This window comes from Phyllostomus discolor, chromosome 12 (assembly GCF_004126475.2).
Source record: "Phyllostomus discolor isolate MPI-MPIP mPhyDis1 chromosome 12, mPhyDis1.pri.v3, whole genome shotgun sequence".
Classification (NCBI taxonomy): domain Eukaryota; kingdom Metazoa; phylum Chordata; class Mammalia; order Chiroptera; family Phyllostomidae; genus Phyllostomus; species Phyllostomus discolor.
In genome coordinates this window covers 24395783-24414906 of record NC_040914.2, presented here as the reverse complement: position 1 = coordinate 24414906, position 19124 = coordinate 24395783, and the positions used below count along the sequence as shown (strand labels likewise).

The following is a 19124-nucleotide window of genomic DNA, read 5'->3' as shown; positions in this document are numbered from 1 at the left end:
GAGCAGCTAATCCTCTGGGATGATGGGAAAACAATTTAGATTCCAAAGGTAGAGAGTAGGAGAAAGTCTCAATTATGGGGCTGTGCTCAGAGCATCAAAACCAGTAAATGAATTGCAGGTGCCCTGGTGGACATGCAGGAGGACTGGGGTGATCTGAGCTGTCCTGACTTCTGTGCCCTCTTTACCCACAGTTCCTAGGTTACCAACCCCAACCCCAGGACTACACAGTGGGGAACCTCATCCACTTGGGTGTGTCTGGCTTGATCCTTGTGGTCCTTGGAGTGCTGCTGTGGGAAGCTTGGCACAGTTGGAGAGACCCCACAATGCAGTCAGCAGCTGAACACAGGGGACAGCAAACCCACCAGTCAGTGAGGTCGAGCCTGGAGAAGAGTCTGATGATCCCAAGAAGCTCTGGAGAAAACTGTGGGCACCTGTGGGAAAGAGTCTGCTGAGAATGTGGAGGGCATGGTTCCTGAGAAGGGAGAGGCGGCGCTGGTGCTGCAGAGGCTTTTCCAGATAGACAGTGGGCGTCTCACCTGACTGCACTGCTGACCTTCCTTGATTGGTCCGGCTGTTCTCAACCCCGTGACCTGGGGCTCAGCCCACATCACAGGTTCAGACCCATACCTGGGTTCACCCTCCATCTCTGGTCCACTTTCATGTAGGACTTTTTTCTCACTTTCATTTTTTGCATTTGCTAACTGTATATGTGTTTGGATCAGACAACAAATGTTTTAAACAGCTGGTTCAATGGATATACCAGGAATTGTTTGAACCGATGGACACAGACAATGGTGTGGTCACAGACTGTGTCCCTCTGTGACTAGAGGGAAGGGGTCAGAGTGAGACAGAAGAGGGTAAGGACAGTGAAATCTATAGTGAGGAGATATTTGACTTGGGAAGCTAAATTCAATGCCATATACAGGTGATGAAACAGAATTGTGTACTTGAAACCGCTGCAATATTTTTAACATTTTATTTAATATTTCTTAGAGAGGGGAAGGGAGGGAGAGAGGGGTGGAAACACTGATGTGCAACAGAAACACAGATTTTTTACACCTGGTACACCCCCTGCCTGGAGACCTGGCCTGAGACCCAGTCGCGTGCTCTGACCAAGAATGGAGCAGGTGACCCTTTGGTTCGTTGGCTGGTGCTTAACCCACTGAGCCACACCAGCCAAGGCTGACACCTATGTAACTGTATGAACTCATATCACTGCAATAAATTTCATTGTAAAAGACTAGTTTGGGAGAAGTAAACAAAAAACCATCATGAAAAAACACTTCCTGGTCCCACCAAGGACTGCTCTGTGTGTCAGATGATGGACCTGGTGTGTTCCCTCCAGAAACTCCACAATTATGTGAAGTGAGACTCAGGCTGTGTTTGTAAACCAGCTCCCAGAAAACACCATTTTCTTCATGAGCCCTGATTTGTGGCATTTCTCTAATTCCTGGGTGTAAATGCTCCTTTCTTTTTTCCTTTTTATTTTTTACAGTTATTCAATTTTTATTTTTAAAATGTTTTAAAATTATTATTGCATTACAGTTCTCCCAACTTCTTCCCATTGCCCTCCTCAGCCCATTTCACCCGCCTCGCCTCCGCTCCAACAGTCAATTCCCCCGCTGTTGTCAGTGTCCGTGGGTCATTCCTACACTTTCTTTTCTAGTGCCTTCCCCCTCTTTCTTCTTGAGGGCAGGAGAGCCGCCCACCACCATGTCCCTCATCCCCTCGTCTTTCTCTGGATTCATCACCTCACTGAGTCCTACCCGCACACATTTTCGGGAAGACATGCTTGAGGACCTGTGTGGATTACCCGCCCCCAGGTGCTCAAGGACGGACCCCTGGGCGTACAGTTCCCTGGGGCCTGCCGGGTCCAGAGCGCAGGTCCCACTGCGGGCCTGGGTGTGCACAGTGTGCCATGCAGGGTGCTGCGCAGCCCCTTCTGGCCCCCAGCATCCTGACTGACCTAGATGGCAGACCCCGAAGTCCCACGGAGGCACTTCGCCACCCTTCCCAACCCCATCCCTCAGGTCCCTGTCCTCCCAATCCTGGACTGGGTCCTAGGCCTGCACCACCCCCGCCAAGAGCCACTGCACTGCTTTCCCAGGCTGCACGACAGCTCCTTCAGGTCCGCGCACTTCACATCAAGGGTGTTTGCGACAAGCCTGGGTGCCACAAGAAGTTCGCGTGCAGCAGGAGCTGGTCACCACAGGATGCACACGGAACAGAAGTCCTTCCCCTGCACTCTCTGCTCCAAGAGCTTCACCAGCAGCGAGCACCTGTCCAAGCTCACACACCTCCACCCTGGTTCGGCCTTAACTGCTCAGGAGCCTGAAACACGCAACACAATGCCTGGAAGCCTGGCCAGAGAGCCACACACTGGCCAGCCCTCAACCCAGCACATGCCGGCTTGCTGGGGTAGGTGCAGTCCACCCAGTCCTCACCCCGCCCAGAGCAGCAACACCCTTGGTTATCAAACCTCCCTTCCCGTGACCCCTGCGGACACTAACATTCCTCTGATCCCCTCAAGAGCACAAGGAGGAGGCCTGAGACTGCACGAGGGTCAGCTGGACCTTGGAGATGGCATGGAGGGTAGGTGCCCCTGTCTGTAAAAGTCGTGGCCTATTTTTAAAAAATAACATTAAAGGAAAAGAGTTTTTTCCAACTGGCCAGATACACTAAGTGGTGAGGACCAGACCTACAACCTAAGATCCTGCCACCAGAGAGAGCCAGAAGCATGAAGCTGCTCCATCCACACAAGGTCCCAGAAGCCCCAGAACACAAGCAGGACAAACAGAAATCATCTCTCCCCTGAGGGCAGCTGGTCAAGCTTGCAGGAGGTGACTGCAATGTTAGATACAAAAAGAGAACACAGCACTCCAAAGATCAGGAAGAATCGAAGTCTACCATCACCAAAGATCATGATAACATCCCAGTACTGAACTCAAAGTCATGGAGAACAGCAGTTTACCCAGCAGGTAATTCAACAGACACTCCATAACTACAAGACAAAAACAGATAGACAATTCAATAAAGTCAGGAAAACATTACATGGACCAAACAGCATTTTCAACAAAAAGACAGAAATCGTCATATAAAACTCATAAATTTAGCGGTGGAAAATTACGTGAATGAAATGCACAAAGGTACAGAGGGCATCAACCAAAGAATACAACAAGAAAAATACAAGAGGCCAATATTCTTGTCAAACATAGATGCAAATATCTCAATGAATTTTATCATGAGAAATTCAAGAGCACATTAGAACTTTTGTACACTGTGGTCAAATGGGGTTTAACACAGGGTCCTGATAATTATGAAAAATCTCTTAACATGTGAAAATAAGAGTTGTTACCACAACAATAAAGTAAATGATATATAACGTATGCTCGTTTCAATAGATGCAGAGAAGGCATTGGACAAAATATACCACTCATCCAAAACAAACGTTTCATCATAAATACTGTCAAAAAATTGGGGGTGAAATGAACACACCTCAGCAAATAAAGGTCATGTGAGGAAGCCCACAGTGAACATCAGACACCACACTGAAAAGCTAAGAGTCTATGAGATCAGCGACAGGACAAGAAAGCCCACCCTCCTTAGTCCTGTGCAACTCACACTAACCATCCTAGGCAAACTTCTCAGACAAGGAAAACAAACAATGGGATCCGAACTGGAAAGGAAGAAATAAAACTGTGTGCAGGTGATATGATATTTTATATAAAAAAACACTAAAAACTCCACAAAAATGGTAAAAACTTAAAAACAAACTCAGGAAAGTGACAGCATACAAAATGACCATTCAGGAATCAGTGGCATTTCTATATGCAAAATATACAAAAATCAGGAAAGGAAATAAAGATTTAATCCCATTTACAATAACATCAAACACAACAGATGATCAGTAAGGAGGTGAAAGGTCTGGACATTGAAACCTCTGGAACTTTGGTAAAAGAAATTGAAAGACACAAATAAGTGGAAGTATATCAACATTTACAGTTAGCAAGAATTCACTAAAATGTGAATACTGTGCAATGTACAAATTCAATGCAAGCCCTTTTGAAATTTCAAATGCACTTTTCACAGAAATACAAAAGGCGATAGTAAAATTCATACAAAACCACTCAAGACCACCAATAGCCAAAGGAACCTTGAAAAAAAAGAATACAGCTGAAGGTGTCACACTGCCTCATATCAAATTATGCTACACAGCTGCAACAATTAAAACAGCATGATAATTGAAAACAAAAAAAAACAAACAAAATAAATAAACCAAAGACATACAGACCAGTGCAAAACAATCAAAACTACCAAAATAAACCCGTGACTTCCCGCCAAATTGGTGGCGTAGGTGTAGACACACTGTGCCTATTCACACAAGCAAAAGAAGGACAAAAATAAATAAAAGAAATCAACCAGAACTGACAGAAAACCAAATTGTATGAAAGTCCAAAAACCAAGGAGTTAAGAAGAAACATCCATCCAGACTGGTAGAAGATGAGCAGTCAGGGGGAGACGACTCACTACAAGGCGGTGGCTGGTGGACCCCTGAAGCAGTGGCTTCTGGCTTGGCAGTGGCACATTCACATGCAGATAAACAGGGAGGCACACCTGGGCTTCGAGATAGACCACACAACCCAGGGATCTAGTATGAGAAAATAAAGCTTCAAATCCTCTGCTGAAAATACCTGCAGGGGATGAGGGAGCAGTAGGAGAAACTGACAGCCTCACAGGAGATTTGATTGGAGAGACCCACAAGGTCCTACAAAGTACACAAACACACCCACTCAGGATTCAGCAACAGAAGGGCCCAATTTGATTGTGGGAAGCAGGGAAAGTGACTGAAAACTGGCAGAGAGCAGAGCAAGTGACACTGTTCCCTCTCAGATCTCTTCCCCACATACAACATCACAATGCAAAGACATGGGTTCCCCTGCCCTGGTGAACACCTAAGACTCTACTCCTTACTGCATAATAGGCACTACAAGACAAAATAAAAATGGCCCAAATGAAAGAAAACATAAAAGCTCCAGAAAAAAATACAACAAAGTGATGAAGAGATAGCCAACCCATCAGATACACAGTTCAAAACACTGGTCATCAGGATGTTCACAGAATTGGTTGAATATGGTCGCAAATTAGAGGGATAAATGAAGGCTATAAAAAGTGAAATAAAGGAAAATTTACAGGGAACCAAGAGTGACAGGAAGGAAACTAGAACTCAATTCAATGATTTGGAGCAGAAAGAAGAAGGAAATATTCAACCAAAACAGGTTGAATGTCTTTGAAACAGGAATTCAAAAAAAAAAAAAAAAAAATGAGGAGAGACTTAAGAAGCCCCAGGACATCTTTAAGCATTCCAACATCCAAACCATAGGAGTGCTAGAAGGAGAAGAGGAAGTGCAAGAAATTGAAAACTTATTTGAATAATAATGAAGGAGAACTTCCTCAATCTGGCAAAGGAAACACACCTCCAGGAAGGGCAGGATGCTCAGAGAGTCCCAAAGAAGTTGACCCAAGGAGGAAACACCAAGGCACATCATAATTACCTTAGCCAAGATTAAAGATAAGGACACAATCTTCAAAGCAGCAAGAGAAAACGAGACTGTTACCTACAAAGGAGTTTCCATTAGACTATCAGCTGATTTCTCAAAAGAGACCTTGCAGGTAAGAAGGGGCTGGAAAGAAGTATCCAAAGTCATGAAAGGCAAGGAACTACATCCAAGATGACTCTATCTAGCAAAGCTTTCATTTAGAATGGAAGGACAGATAAAGTGCTTTGCAGATAAGGCCAAGTTAAAGGAGTTCATCATCCCCCAGCCCTTACTCTGTGACATGTTAAAGGGACTTATCCAAGAAAATGACAGAATGACAGAAATGGAGATTATATGGAGGGTTATCAGCGAGTGACTGTGAGGGGGAGAGAGGGGAAAAGGTACAGAGAACATGTAGCATAGATGGTAGGTAGAAAACGGGGAGGTTAAGAATGGTGTGGGAAATGTAGAAGCCAAAGAACTTACATCTACGAACCATTGACATGAACTGAAGAGGGAGAATGTGGGTGTACGAGGTGTGCAGGGTAGAGGGGAATAAGGGGGGAAAATGGGGCAACTGTAATAGCATAGTCAATAAAATATATTTAACCAAAAAGACATAACCCGATGCATTAACTAATATATGCTAGAGTAAAGGAACCCAGTATTTTTATTCTTTTTATTTTATTTTAATCATTGTTCAAGTAGTTTTCTCCCTTTTACTCCCAATCCAGCCCACCCACCCAACCCTCCCCACTTCTCTCCCATTACAACCCCCCTAGTTTTTGTCCATGTGTCCTTTAAATTTGTTACTGTAAACCTTTCCCATTATCCTCTGAAATTCCCTCTTCTCTCCCCTCTGTTCACTGTCAGCCTGTCCTTTATCTAAGTGCCTTTGGTTATATTTTGCTTGTTTCTTTGTTTTGTTGTTTAGGTTCCTGTTAAAGGTGAGATCATATGGTATTTGTCTTTCACTACCTGGTTTATTTCGCTTAGCATAATGCTTTCCAGCTCCATCCAAGCTGTTGCAAAGGGTAGGAGATCCTTCTTTCTTTCTGCTGCATAGATTTCCATTATAAATGTACCACAGTTTTCGGATCCATTCATTTACTGATGGGCATGTAGGTTGCTTCCAGCACTTAACTATTGTAAATTGTTTTGCTATGAACATCAGGGTGCATAGGTTCTTTTGTATTGGTGTTTTAGTGTTCTTAGGATATAGTCCCAGCAGTGGAATTGCTGGGTCAAAAGACAGATCCATTTTTAGTTTACTAAGGAAGTTCCATACTGCTTTCCAGTCTGCAGTCCCACCAGTCTGCAGTCCCACCAACAGTGCACTAGGGTTCCCTTTTCTCCACAACCTCTCCAGCACTTGTTGTTTGGTGCTTTGTTTATGATGGCCATTCTGACTGGTGTGAAGTAGTATCTCATTGTGGCTTTAATTGGCATCTCTCTGATAGCTAGCGATATTGAACATCGTTTCATGTGTCTATGGATCTTCTGTATGTCCTCCTTGGAGAAGTGTCTGTTCAAGTCCTTTGACCAGTTTTTAATTGGGTTGCTTGTCTTCTTAGAGTGGAGTCATGTAAGTTCTTCATATATTTTGGAGATGAAACCCTTGTCTGAGGTATCATTGGCAAACATGTTTTCCCATACAGTTGGTTCTCTTTTTATTTTAATACTGTTTTTTTTAGCTGTGCAGAAGCTTTTTATTTTGATGAGGTCCCATTTGTTTATTCTTTCCTTTATGTCCCTTGCTCTAGGGGACATGTCAGTAAAAAAGTTTCTGCATGAAATACCTGAGATTTTCCTACCTACATTCTCCTCTAGGACTTTAGTGGTGTCACGGTTTATATTTAAGTCTTTTATCCACCTTGAATTTACTTTTGTATAAGGTGTAAGTTGGTGGCCTAACCTCATTTTTTTGCACATAGCTGTCCAGTTCCCCCAACACCATTTGAAGAGACTATTTTTACTCCATTTTATGTTGCTGCCTCCTTCATCAAATATTAGTTGACCATAGAGACTTGGGTTTATTTCCGTGCTCTCTGTTCTGTTCCACTGGTCCATGTACCTGTTTTTACGCCAGGCTGTTTTGATTACAGTGCTCCTGTAGTATAGTTTAGTGTCAGGTATTGGAATCCCTCCTACTTTACTCTTCTTTCTCAGAATTGCAGCATTTATTCAGGGTCATTTATGGTTCCATATAAATTTTTGAAGTGTTTGTTCTATGTCTGTGAAATAAGCCATTGGCACTTTAATAGGTATTGCATTGACTGTGTAAATTGCTTTGGGTAGTATGGACATTTTGATGATGTTAATTCTTCCAATCCATGAACACAGTATATATTTCCATTTGTTTATGTCTTCCTTGATTTCTTTCCTGAGTCTTATGTAGTTTTCTGAATATAGGTCTTTTACCTCTTTGGTTAGGTTTATTTCTGGGTATTTTATTTTTCTTTTTGCTATTTCAAATGGGATTTTTTTTTCTTGATTTATGCTTTTGCTGTTTCATTGTTGGTGTACAGAAATGCCTTTGATTTCTTGGATATTCACTTTATATCCCGCTGTTTGGGCAAATTCATTTATTAGGTCAAACAATTTTTTGGTGGGTCTATAGGATTTTCTAGGTACACTATCATGTCATCTGCAAACAGTGACAGTTTTGTTTCCTCCCTTCTGATTTGGATGCCTTTTATTTCTTTTTCTTGTCTGATCACTGTGGCTAAAACTGCCAGTACTATATTGAATAAAAGTGGTGAAAGTGGACAGCCTTGTCTTGTTCCTGATCTTAGTGAAAAAGATTTTAGTTTTTGCCCATTGAGTGTGATGTTGGCTGTAGGTCTCTCATATATGGCCTTTATTATGTTGAGGAATGCTCCCTCTATTCCCACTTGGCTGAGTGTTTTTATCATGAATGGGTGCTGTAGCTTATCAAATGCTTTTTCTGCATCTATGGATATGATCATGTGGTTTTTGTCTCTGCTTTTGTTTATGTGATGTATTACATTTACTAATTTCTGAATATTGTACCATTCTTGCATCCCTGGAAAGAATCCCACTTGGTCATGGTGTATGATCTTTTTAATGTATTGTTGGATGCAGTTTGCCAGTATTTTGTTGAGGATTTTATCATCAATGTTCATCAGTGATATTGGCCTGACATTTTCTTTCTTTGTTGTGTCTTTATCTGCTTTTGGAATTAGGATGATGTTCGCCTCATAAAAAGAGTTTGGGAGTCTCCCATCTTTTTGGATTTTTTGGAATAGTCTGTGAAGGATAGGGGTTAGCTCTTCCTTAAATACTTTGTAGAATTCTCCTGTGAAACCATCTGGCCCAGGGCTTTTGTGTGTTGGGAGTTTTTTGATTACTGCTTCAATTTCTTTTGTTGTTATTGGTCTGTTCAGACTTTATGCTGCTTCTTTATTGAGTTTTGGAAGATTATACTTTTTTAGAAATTTGTCCATTTCACCTAGGTTTTCAAATTTCTTGGCATACAGTTCTTTGTAGTAATTTCTTACAATCCTTTGTACTTCTGTGGTATCTGTTGTAATCTCTCCTCTCTCATTTCTGATTGTGTTTACTTGGGTCTTCTCTCTGTTTTTCTTGATGAGTCTGCTTAAAGGCTTGTTGATGTTGTTAATTTTTTCAAAGAACCAGCTCTTGGATTCATTGATCCTTAGAATTGTGCTTTTAGTCTCTATGCCATTTAATTTTGGTCTGATCTTGGTTATTTCCTTCCTTCTGCTTGCTCTGTGCTGTCTTTGTTGTTGTTCCTCCAGTTCTTGTAGACATAGGGTTAGGTTGTTTGTTTGAAATGTTTCTAACTTTTTTAGATGGGTCTGTATCCCTATGAACTTCCCTCTCAGGACTGCCTTCACTGTGTCCCATAAGTTTTGGGTTTTTGTGAGTTCTTTCTCATTTGTTTTCAGAAACCTTTTGATTTCTTCCCTAATTTCATTCTTGACCCATTCATTGTTTAATAGCATGCTATTTAATCTCCATGATTTTGAGTGTTTTTGGTTTTTTTCCTTGGGGTTGGTTTCTAGCTTCAGTCTCTTGTGGTCTGAGAAAATGCTTGGTATGATTTCAATTTTCTTGAAATTGTTGAGGCTTGTTCTGTGTCCTGTCATGTGGTCTATCTTTGAAAGTGTTCTGTGTACATTTGAAAAGAATGTATATTTGGCTTCTTTGGGATGGAGGGCTCTGTATATATTAGTTAAGTCCATTTCATATAGGGTAGTATTCAATGCCACAATATCTTTGTTGATATTTTGTTTGAAAGATCTGTCCATTTTTGACAGTGGGGTGTTAAAATCCCCCACTATAATTGTGTTGCTGTCAATATCTTTTTTGAAGTCCTCTAAGGTTTTCTTCATGAATTTGGGTGCTCCTATGTTGGGTGCATATATATGTACAATATTTATATCTGTTTGGTGGATTCTTCCCTTGAGTATTATTAAATGACCTTCTGGGCCTCTCTTTATGGCCCTTTTTTTGGAAGTCTATTTTTTCTGATATGAGTATTGCTACCCTGGCTTTTTTTTTCTGTACATTTGCTTGGAAAATTTGTTTCCAGCCCTGCACTTTCAGCCTGTGCACGTCTTTTATCTTGAGGTGTGTCTCTTGTATGAAGCATATGTGTGGGTCATGTTTTCTTATGCATTCAGCTATTCTTTGTCTTTTGATTGGAGCATTTAATCCATTTATGTTTAAGGTTATTATTTATAGGTACTTATTCATTGCCTTTTATGTACATGTGTTTCTCTCTCTCTCTCTCTCCCTCCCTCTCTCTCTCTCTCTCTCTCTCTCTTCCTTCCTTCCTTTCCTTAAAGCAGTCCTTTTAGAATCTCTTGCAAAGCTGGTTTGGTGGAGGTGTATTCTTTTAGACTTCTTTTTTCTGGGAAGCTTCTTATTTGGCCTTCTATCTTGATTGAGAGCCTTGCTGGGTAAAGCAGCCTTGGTTGTAGACCTCTGGTTCCCATTACTTGGAATATTTCTTGCCATTCTCTTCTGGCTTGGAATGTTTCCGTTGAGAAGTCAGCTGTTAGCCTTATTGGGGCTCCCTTGTATGTCACTTCCTTTTTTTTCCCTTGCTGCCTTTAATATTCTCTGTTTGTCTTGAAATTTTGCCATTTCAATTATGATGTGTCTTGAGGTGGGCCTCTTTGGGTTCCTCTTGTTTGGGACTTTCTGTGTTTCCTGGATTTGTGTGATTTTTTCTCTCATCAAATTAGGGAAGTTTTCCATCATTACTTTTTCAAATAGGTTTTCTATCCCTTGCTCTCCTTCTTCTCCTGGTGTCCCTATTATACGGTTATTATTATGTTTCATATTGTCTTGCATTTCTCTTAATCGCTTTTCATTCTTTCTGAGCCCCTTTTCCTTTTCTTGCTCTTTTTGGGTGTTCTTTTCTACTTTGTCCTCCAATTTGCTAATCCGGTCTTCTGCTTCATGAATCCTGCTTTTCATTCCTTCTACTGTATTCTTCAGTTCAGAAATTGTATCCTTCATTTCCTCTTGGCCCTTGTTCATAGTTTCTATTTCCTTTTTCATATTGATATAGTTTGCAGTGAGATTGTTGTAGCTTCCGTCTAGTTTCTGGTAGCTCATTGTGAGTTCATTGAGCTTCCTGATAATCATTGTTTTGAACTCAATATCTGATAGTTGGGTTGTCTCTATTTCATTTAGCATTTTTTTCTGAGGCTTCCTCCTTTCCCTTCACTTGGGGATTCTTTCTTTGTCTTCTCATTGTTCATGAGACTCTTCTTGTTAGCCTCTGTTTCTTAAATTGATCTGTTCTTGTTCCCTGTGATTATGGTGTGAACTTCTGTGGTAGAATACCTGTGAGATTCAGTGGTGCAGTCTCCGTCATGTATCCTGGTGTTCACAGCTTCCCCCTACTCTTTTTTGTGATCAGTTGGAGGAGTAAGGCAAAATGGTTTAAGACAGCAAGACAGTATTCTATGATATTTACATTAGCAGCCAGTAGAGAAGAGATGGGATATCCTTTGGCTACTTATATTGTTAACCGAGATCTTCCACCCCACTAGCCACGTTTTAGAAAGGATGGAAATAAGGTAAGACTCTTATTGGGGATGAAAGGATTGTTAGTTGGATCTAGAAAGCTATGAGGCTGTGGGAGGTCAGATTCTGATGTAGAGTGGGAATAAAGATTAGTAAATAGAAGTAGTGTGTAAAAGAATACAGACAACCCCTACAATAATATAGTTCAGGAAATTGCGAAGTGGGCTGAGATCAGGTAGGGGTGTTGAGTAGTATTTACAATTGTATGAACTAGGTCTTATTTACAGTAATATTAAAGCCACAATCATGTGGCAGAATCTATGAGATCTAGATAACAAGAATAGGGAGCATAGAACCTTGAGAGGTGTATTAATGGAACACAGATGAAGGATAGTAAATTATCAACACACTGTGACTGAGATACCAGGGGGAACCTATCAAATGACAGTATAACCAGCCAAGCAAAGAAGACTATACAGAAAGAAAAAGAATGCCAAAATACTATTAAAATAAAAAATGTCAGAAAAGTGAGAAAAAGATAATACAAATTCGCAGTAACTTGCAAACTCAGAAAAAAAGGGGAAAAAAGCAGAAGGTGGAATGCAGGAGAGGTAAATTTGGAGTGGAAGGAATAATACTAGGATGAAAGGAAGAGAAACATAAGGAATTGAGAGATAGAAAAATAAGAATTAAAAAACAAAAAGTCACTTAAAAAAACAAGATAAAATCAAACAATCAACCAACAACAACATCAAAAAAAAAAAAACAAAAAAAAAAACACCACCTCTTGTTGGTTTCTAACTGGCCAGACCAGTTTTTCTGGTCTTGCTGGCTTCAGCAGGCTGAGGGGACTTTTGAATGCTTATCACTCTTCCCAGTCAAAACTCAGTCAGTCTCTAGGGTTCTGTCCTGAGGGCCAGCAGGGAGCTCTCCCCAGAGCCAATCCAATTTCCCCCTGCCGGACCCTGGGCTCTCCCAAGCATGCTCTTCCACGCTCATTGGAGCTCACTGCTGCGGTCTCCTGGGCTCCCAGCCCCCCACAGAGCTCCTGTATCTTTTCCAGGTTCACGATGCAAGCTGCAGGGATCGCAAGGAGATGCACCCTTCCCCCAAATTTCACCGCAGCGGGCTCTTTGTTCTCGGGAAGCACCCGCATCTTTTCTGGATTCACAGCGCAAGCTCCGGGGATTACAAAGGGGCGCGCACTTCCACCAATTTCCCTGTTCCCATTTCCAGGAACCCCCAAAGTGTGGCATCCCTTCTGGGTTCACAGCGGGAGAGTTTGGAATCCTGAAGGGGCACATGCTTCCCCGAGTTCACTACTGCAGGTTTCAGAAACCAGTGAACCCCGTGCCCTTTCCTTATTCAGGGCTTCGAGGTCCGTGTTTTCCACAGATCAACACTCCCACCGGGCTGGGGGCATGGGCACATGTCCAGGCCACCTCTGATCTCCCCGGCAGGGGGCACTCACCCCTCCCAGGGCTATGCTTGGGTGCCAGCAGCCCCTGTGAGACTGTCTCCCAGTCCAACTCTCCTCTCTGTGCCTTCAAGCAACAAAGTCTCCCTTGGTGTTGCTCAACCCCCCCTTGTCTGGGGAGAGGGCAGCAACTTCACTTTCCCAGGTGCCCTGAGTCAGACCCAGGAGCACCAGGCCTGGGGGCTGCAACCCCCCTGGTCCCCGCGCTGATCCCTGGGTCCCTGTTGTCCTGAAGCAATCTCCTTACTGTCTGTTTTTTCAATGCCTGCTATAATTTTTGATGTCCTGTTTTCATAAATGGTTCAATATCCTACGCCCGTTGCTCTGTTCCTCCGCTGATCCACAAGTTTGTCTCCCCTACACAGAGGAAGGGGTTCAGGATTCTTTCAACTAAGCCGCCATCTTAGGACCCTGGGGGAAACCCAGTATTTTAATCCAGTCCTAAAATCTGCTATTTCCTTGTGCTTTCACCATTTACATTTAATGTAATTATAAACAAGGAGGTTTTAGGTTTCCCATTTCATTGTTTATTTCTGTATCTCACATCTGCTGCTTTCTCTTCAGGTTTCATATTACTGCTCTTTGTGTGTTTTGGGGTGGTTTTTTAGCATCCATTCTATTTTACTTATGGGAATTCTAACTATGAGTCTTTCTACATTGCTTTTTCAGTGATGGTTGTAAGTACTATAATATACAACCTAATCACAGATTCTACACGGAGGAGGTAATACTTAACCTCTGCAAGGTCAAGTCAGAAGCCTCACAACTGTGCAGTTCCCTTTATGCCCACTGCCTTGCGCTGCCATTGGAATCTGAAGTCCATCCACACACATCACACACCCCACCAGATGATGTGCCCATTTCTGCTTTCAACAGCCATGCTTGTTTTTTTTTTAAAGTTGAGAGGAGAAAAATAGGCTATTACATTTACTTACATATTTACTTAAATATGACTTTTCTTCTTCAACTCTTGAACTTCCAAGTGTCCTTTTTGAATGATCCCCTGTCTTCCTGAAGAACTTGTCTATTTTAAGCAGGCCAGATGCTCAAGTTTTCTTTTTTTTTTTTTTTTTTTTTTAAAGATTTTATTTATTTATTTTTAGAGAGGGAAGGGAGGAAGATAGAGAGAGAGAGAAACATCAATGTGCGGTTGCTGAGGGTTATGGCCTGCAACCCAGGAATGTACCCTGGCTGGGAATCGAACCTGGGACACTTTGGTTCCCAGCCCGCGCTCAATCCACTGAGCTATGCCAGCCAGGGCTTTCAAGTTTTCTTTATTTCACTTTGTTTCCTGAAAAATATTTCCAGAAGAATTCAAGGCAAAATTTTCTCTCCTCCAGGACTTTAAAGTCTTCTGGCCGTGATGGTTTCTGATGGGAAATCTGCAGTCAATACATCCTGGTTCCTCCATGTGTGATATGCCATTTCTGTCTGGGTGGATTCGATTTTCCTTGACTAGTTTGATGAGGTTCATGATGTGTGTAGGTTTTGTTTTCAATGATTCATAGCTGAGTTCCTTGAGCAGGTAAATGTATGGCTTTCAAGAAATTTATGACATAGCTCTCTGTTTCTTCCAATACCATGTTTCTTCATTGATATCATTCTCATTTTGCTCCTAGTTCAGGAACATAAACCACTTCACAGATCCCTGAGTCTGTCTCTTTTTATTTGAAAACCTGGATGGCCTCCACAGGGGCTCTTACCTGATGCTGGAGAGGGAGTTCCCAGTGTGAGGGAAAGAGCTCTACTCAGGAGAGGAGGGGCCCTGAGGAGGCAGGACTGACCCAAAGGTTTGAAGGGGGGCGATGAGGGTGAGGCTGGTGCTGACTGATCCAAACAGGAAGTCAGTGAAGGGAACTGTTTGGGGAAAGAAAATCCAGGGTCTCAGAAGGGCCAGACTTTCTTGTGAGGAACAGTGACCAGTCTCCTCAGAACCTCCTCATGCCACCCTCTCCCCTGGGGTCATCCTACTGGTGAGAGTCCCAGTGGCCCCTCCAGTCACCAAGAAGAGGGTAGAACAGCCTTCCTTTCCCACTTGAGACTTTCCTGTCTGTCATCCACTCTACTCCATGATGCCCCACTAGCCCCTCTGAGCAATGTCTCCCATCCATCACAAGCCTCAATTGTCTTATCATCACATCAGCTTTCTTCCTGCATCTCCAATCCAGGCCCCACACCTTGTTCAAGTTTGCTCCTCTCTCCACCTCCTGAGGACTCTTCCTATAAAGACCTGGTCTAAGCTTGCCTGCTCCCCTCCTCCACCAGTTCCCAGCCTCAGAACAGATCCACTTTGCACCATCTGACACTGAAAGCTTTCAGTGGGTCAGGCTGGAACTAAACTCAGCAGCCCCAAGACACACCAGTCACCCTCCAAAATTGAAACCACCAGTTAACTACACTCCCCTCCACCCCAAACCACACACAGAAACTGAGCTATTTAAAAATCCTGTGCTTTCCTCTGCTGCTTCCTTAGCCACTCTGAACTAAGCCACTTTCTTACCAAGATCTACACAGGACAGAGAGCCATCCTGTCTCATCCCAGTCAACTATAAGCGCAGTTTGCATTACAGGTTTGTGTGAATGACTTAAAATATTGATGGATATGCAATCCATGGGCCAGGTGACTGTTGGAGTTTTATTCCTGATGGCGTTCATTATCAATAGAACCTGTGGGGATGACCTTTTCATGTAGGGGTAATGTTTTTAAAACTTAAATCTGTTTGTCCCCCCCAACTCCAAGATAAAATTCAATGACCTGCATGGTGTTTCAGATCCTGTGTGCCCAGGATGCAGCTTTTGCCTCACTGTAGCTACCTCTGAGAAAAGCCCAAGCTCTTTCTGGTCAAGGACACACCCCCAGCCCATGGCTTCTGCACTGATCCCTGCTCATGCCTTCAGGCAGCTCAACCCTGAGGAGGACCCCCTCACAGCCAGCACCCAGGTTGCATGATGTCCACCTGTTATTGAACCTCACTGCCTTGTTCTTTTCTGGACATGGACAGTCTCACAAGTCTGTAACTGATCTGTCCACTGTCTGTCTACATATCTGCTTGTCTGTCCTCATTCCTCTGAGCCCTGTGAGTGCAGGGACAGAGTCCAGCAGCTTCAGCAGTGACTCTCCAGGGCCTGGCACCGAGACTGCACAGGGTGACTGCTCACCACATGCTGCCTGATGGCCTGGCCAGTGGGAAAAAGGAAGAAAAACAACACTTACAGGGTCTCAGGAGAGGGAAGTGGCTTACCCAAGGACACAAAGTTCAAGAAAAGGCAGAGTCAGAACTAGAACAAAAATTGGGCTGCTCCTGAGTCCTGCCTGGTGTCCTCTATCTTCATGTTCCGGCACAGGGGTCACCCTCTAAATTTGGGTGTCACATGAGGTGGGTGCAGAGCCTGTGGGGTCTGCTGAGACTCAGATCTGGCCAAAATGTCCAGAGCTTGCTGTCTCCTCTGGCCCATCTTTCAGGGAGGAGCTACTTCCTTTCCTGCCAGGCCACTGATGAGGTACCCATAACCTGCCACACAGAGCTGCAACCATATAACATACCAATCATTACTCTGTGTTACAGTGATTTTATACATTGTCTGCACACTGGTGACCATGGCAGGAAGCACAATGACCCCGACCTTCACTGTCCTTCTCTGTCTCTGTGAGCTTGGGGGAAAGAAGAGGTGCGACCTCCTCATCTCCCAGTACCTGATCCCAAAGACCCCAGCACTAAGCAGGCTTAGTGGGGACAGAATTCCTGTGGCAAGGAGAGGTGGCTCAGTTCCAGGTCTGACCCCTGTGTTCAGGAGTCCACACCAGGCCTGGAGCTATTGTGTGTGGGTGGGGGACTGTTCTCACTTGCACTCTCTTCCAGGGCTGCATTGAGGCCCATTGGACAAAGTCCAGGCAGGTGAGTCCTCCCCCAGAAATCCTGCTTCTGCACAATGATGCCCATTGGCAGCTGGGGGACATGCAGTGGGTCTGGGCTTATGGTGACCAGCATGGAAGGGATCTTGGAGTGACAGCTGGGGAAAGTGAAGGCACAACATACCCCTTGACACTGCAGGTCTGATTCCTTTCCAGGAGTTCCCCCTAAACCCTCCATGTGGGCTGACCCAGGCTCCAGGGTCAGCAAAGGATGCCCTGTGACCATTTGGTGTCAGGGGTCTCTACAGGCAGATGGCTACATTCTGTATAAAGAGAGGAGCTCTCAGCCCTGGGAAACAAGCCTCCCATAGTCCCCTAGCAACAAGACCAGGTTCCCCATTCAGTTCATGAGCTCACAGTATGCAGAGCTGTACCAGTGTGCATACAGCACTGAGGGCATGCTGTCTGAGAGGAGTGAGTCTCTGCTCCTGGTGGTGACAGGTAAGGGGGAACCCGGGTCTCCTCCCTACTGTGGGCTCCTCCTGAGAGGATGAAAGGGACAGAGTGAGGTTTTAGGAGGCCTCACCCCTCACAGCCCACACCTGGGGAATGTGGGGTGATGGTCCCCTTTAACTCACATCCTCCTTCTCCCTGAGGAATGTTCAGTGCACCCTTCCTCTCAGCCTACCCAGGCCCAGTGGTGAACTCAGGAGGGAATGTGTCCCTCTTGTGCAGCTCACAGTTCACATCAGGCCCTTTCTACCTGCTGAAGAAGGGAGGGGCTGAGCTGCCCCAACACAGGAAATCAGAATGGCGTTCCTATCATAGCAGGTCACAGACTGTCTTCCCTGTGGGCCCCGTGAGCTCCTCCCATGGGGGGACCTACAGATGCTATGGTTCCTCCATCTACAATCCCAATGTGTGGTCACAGCCCAGTGACCCTCTGCACATCGAGGTCACAGGTGATGTGTCCCACACTTGGCTTCAATTCTTTCCTGTCCCCAAATACTGATCTAAACCTTGTGCCTAGTAAAGCCCTGGGGGATGTGGGGGTCAGTGATTTGGGTTTATGAGACAGAACCACAGGGAGGAGACTTAGGGAGGCACAAATGACAGCTCTTCCTGCAACCCCAGTGGGTAGTGGGTGTGTGTGTCCCCTGGGTGGCAATGACCCTTCTCCCCAGGTGTGTACAGGGAGCCCTCCCTCTTGGCTCAGCAAGGCCCCCTGCTGCTGCCTGGAGACAACCTGACCCTCCAGTGTCACATGGATCCCCACTTTGACAGATTCACTCTGACCAAGGATGAGGGGCCCACACCCCCCAGCACCTCCCTGGGCAGCACAGCCCTGACTTCCCCCTGGTCCTGTGAATCTCGCTCATGGGAGCCGCTATAGGTGCTACAGTGGACACAACCTCTCCTATGCATGGTCAGCCCCCAGTGACCCCCTGGACATCCTGATTGCAGGTAAGGAGCCCTCCCTGCCCCCTTTTCTGACTATCTGCTCAGGACTCTGGCCCTGGGTCACCTTGGTGGTAATGGGGTCCAGGTGTGGGTCCTGGACCAAAGGCTTAAAGGGGCTGACCTCTTGGGGGGGGGTCAGGAAGGGAGAAAAATGGAATGAGGGGCACGAAGATAAAAGATGCCCACTCAGAGGGACTGAGAGGAGCTGAGAGGGGACATAGAGTGTAACTGGGGAAGGAGGAGAACACAGGCCCTCAGCTCAGGGTCAAGGGCATCGGGGGAGGGGTGACCTCCTACACATCACAGCCATTGTCTCCCCAGGAATGTCCTGGAAACCCACACTCACAGCACATCCGGGGCCGCAGTGCCCTGGGGTGCAAACCTGACCCTGCAGTGTCGCTCTGAGATCAAGGCTAACACCTTCCACCTGCACAGGGAGGGGTCCCTGGATCCTCCCCAGCAGCTTCATCTGCGGGGCATGGCTGCCCCTTCTCAGGCCAACTTCACCATCAGCCCTATGACCTCGCACCACAATGAGACCTACAGGTGCTTCAGCTCAAACAGCTCCTCCCTATTCCAGCTGTCACAGCCCAGTGATCCCCTGAAGCTCCTGGTCTCAGGAGAGGGACTGCAACCACATGTCCATTGAGGGAGCAGACTGTTTCAGGACAGCTCTGGGCTGGGATGGGAAGGAGGGTGAAACAGTGAGGTCATCAATAGGGGGAATCCCACCAAGTAGAGAGATGCAGAAGGAGGAGACTCCCCCACC

General features: G+C 44.8%; 1 protein-coding gene and 1 long non-coding RNA gene across 2 annotated transcripts; one reads left to right on the top strand and one right to left on the bottom strand.

Moving 5' to 3' along the window:
• Positions 1-1094: 1094 nt before the first annotated feature.
• LOC118497618 lies at positions 1095-11956 on the bottom strand. Its single transcript, XR_004900158.1, has 3 exons — positions 11946-11956; positions 2434-2439; positions 1095-1286 (listed from the first exon to the last, which is right to left on the bottom strand). It is a non-coding gene; the product is annotated as an uncharacterized LOC118497618 (long non-coding RNA).
• Positions 11957-17301: 5345 nt separating this feature from the next.
• LOC114510667 (leukocyte immunoglobulin-like receptor subfamily A member 6) lies at positions 17302-18287 on the top strand. Its single transcript, XM_036012897.1, has 3 exons — positions 17302-17395; positions 17551-17856; positions 18079-18287. Exons 1-3 carry the CDS (start codon positions 17302-17304, stop codon positions 18285-18287), a joined length of 609 nt encoding a protein of 202 aa, XP_035868790.1.
• The last annotated feature ends 837 nt before the right edge of the window (positions 18288-19124 follow it).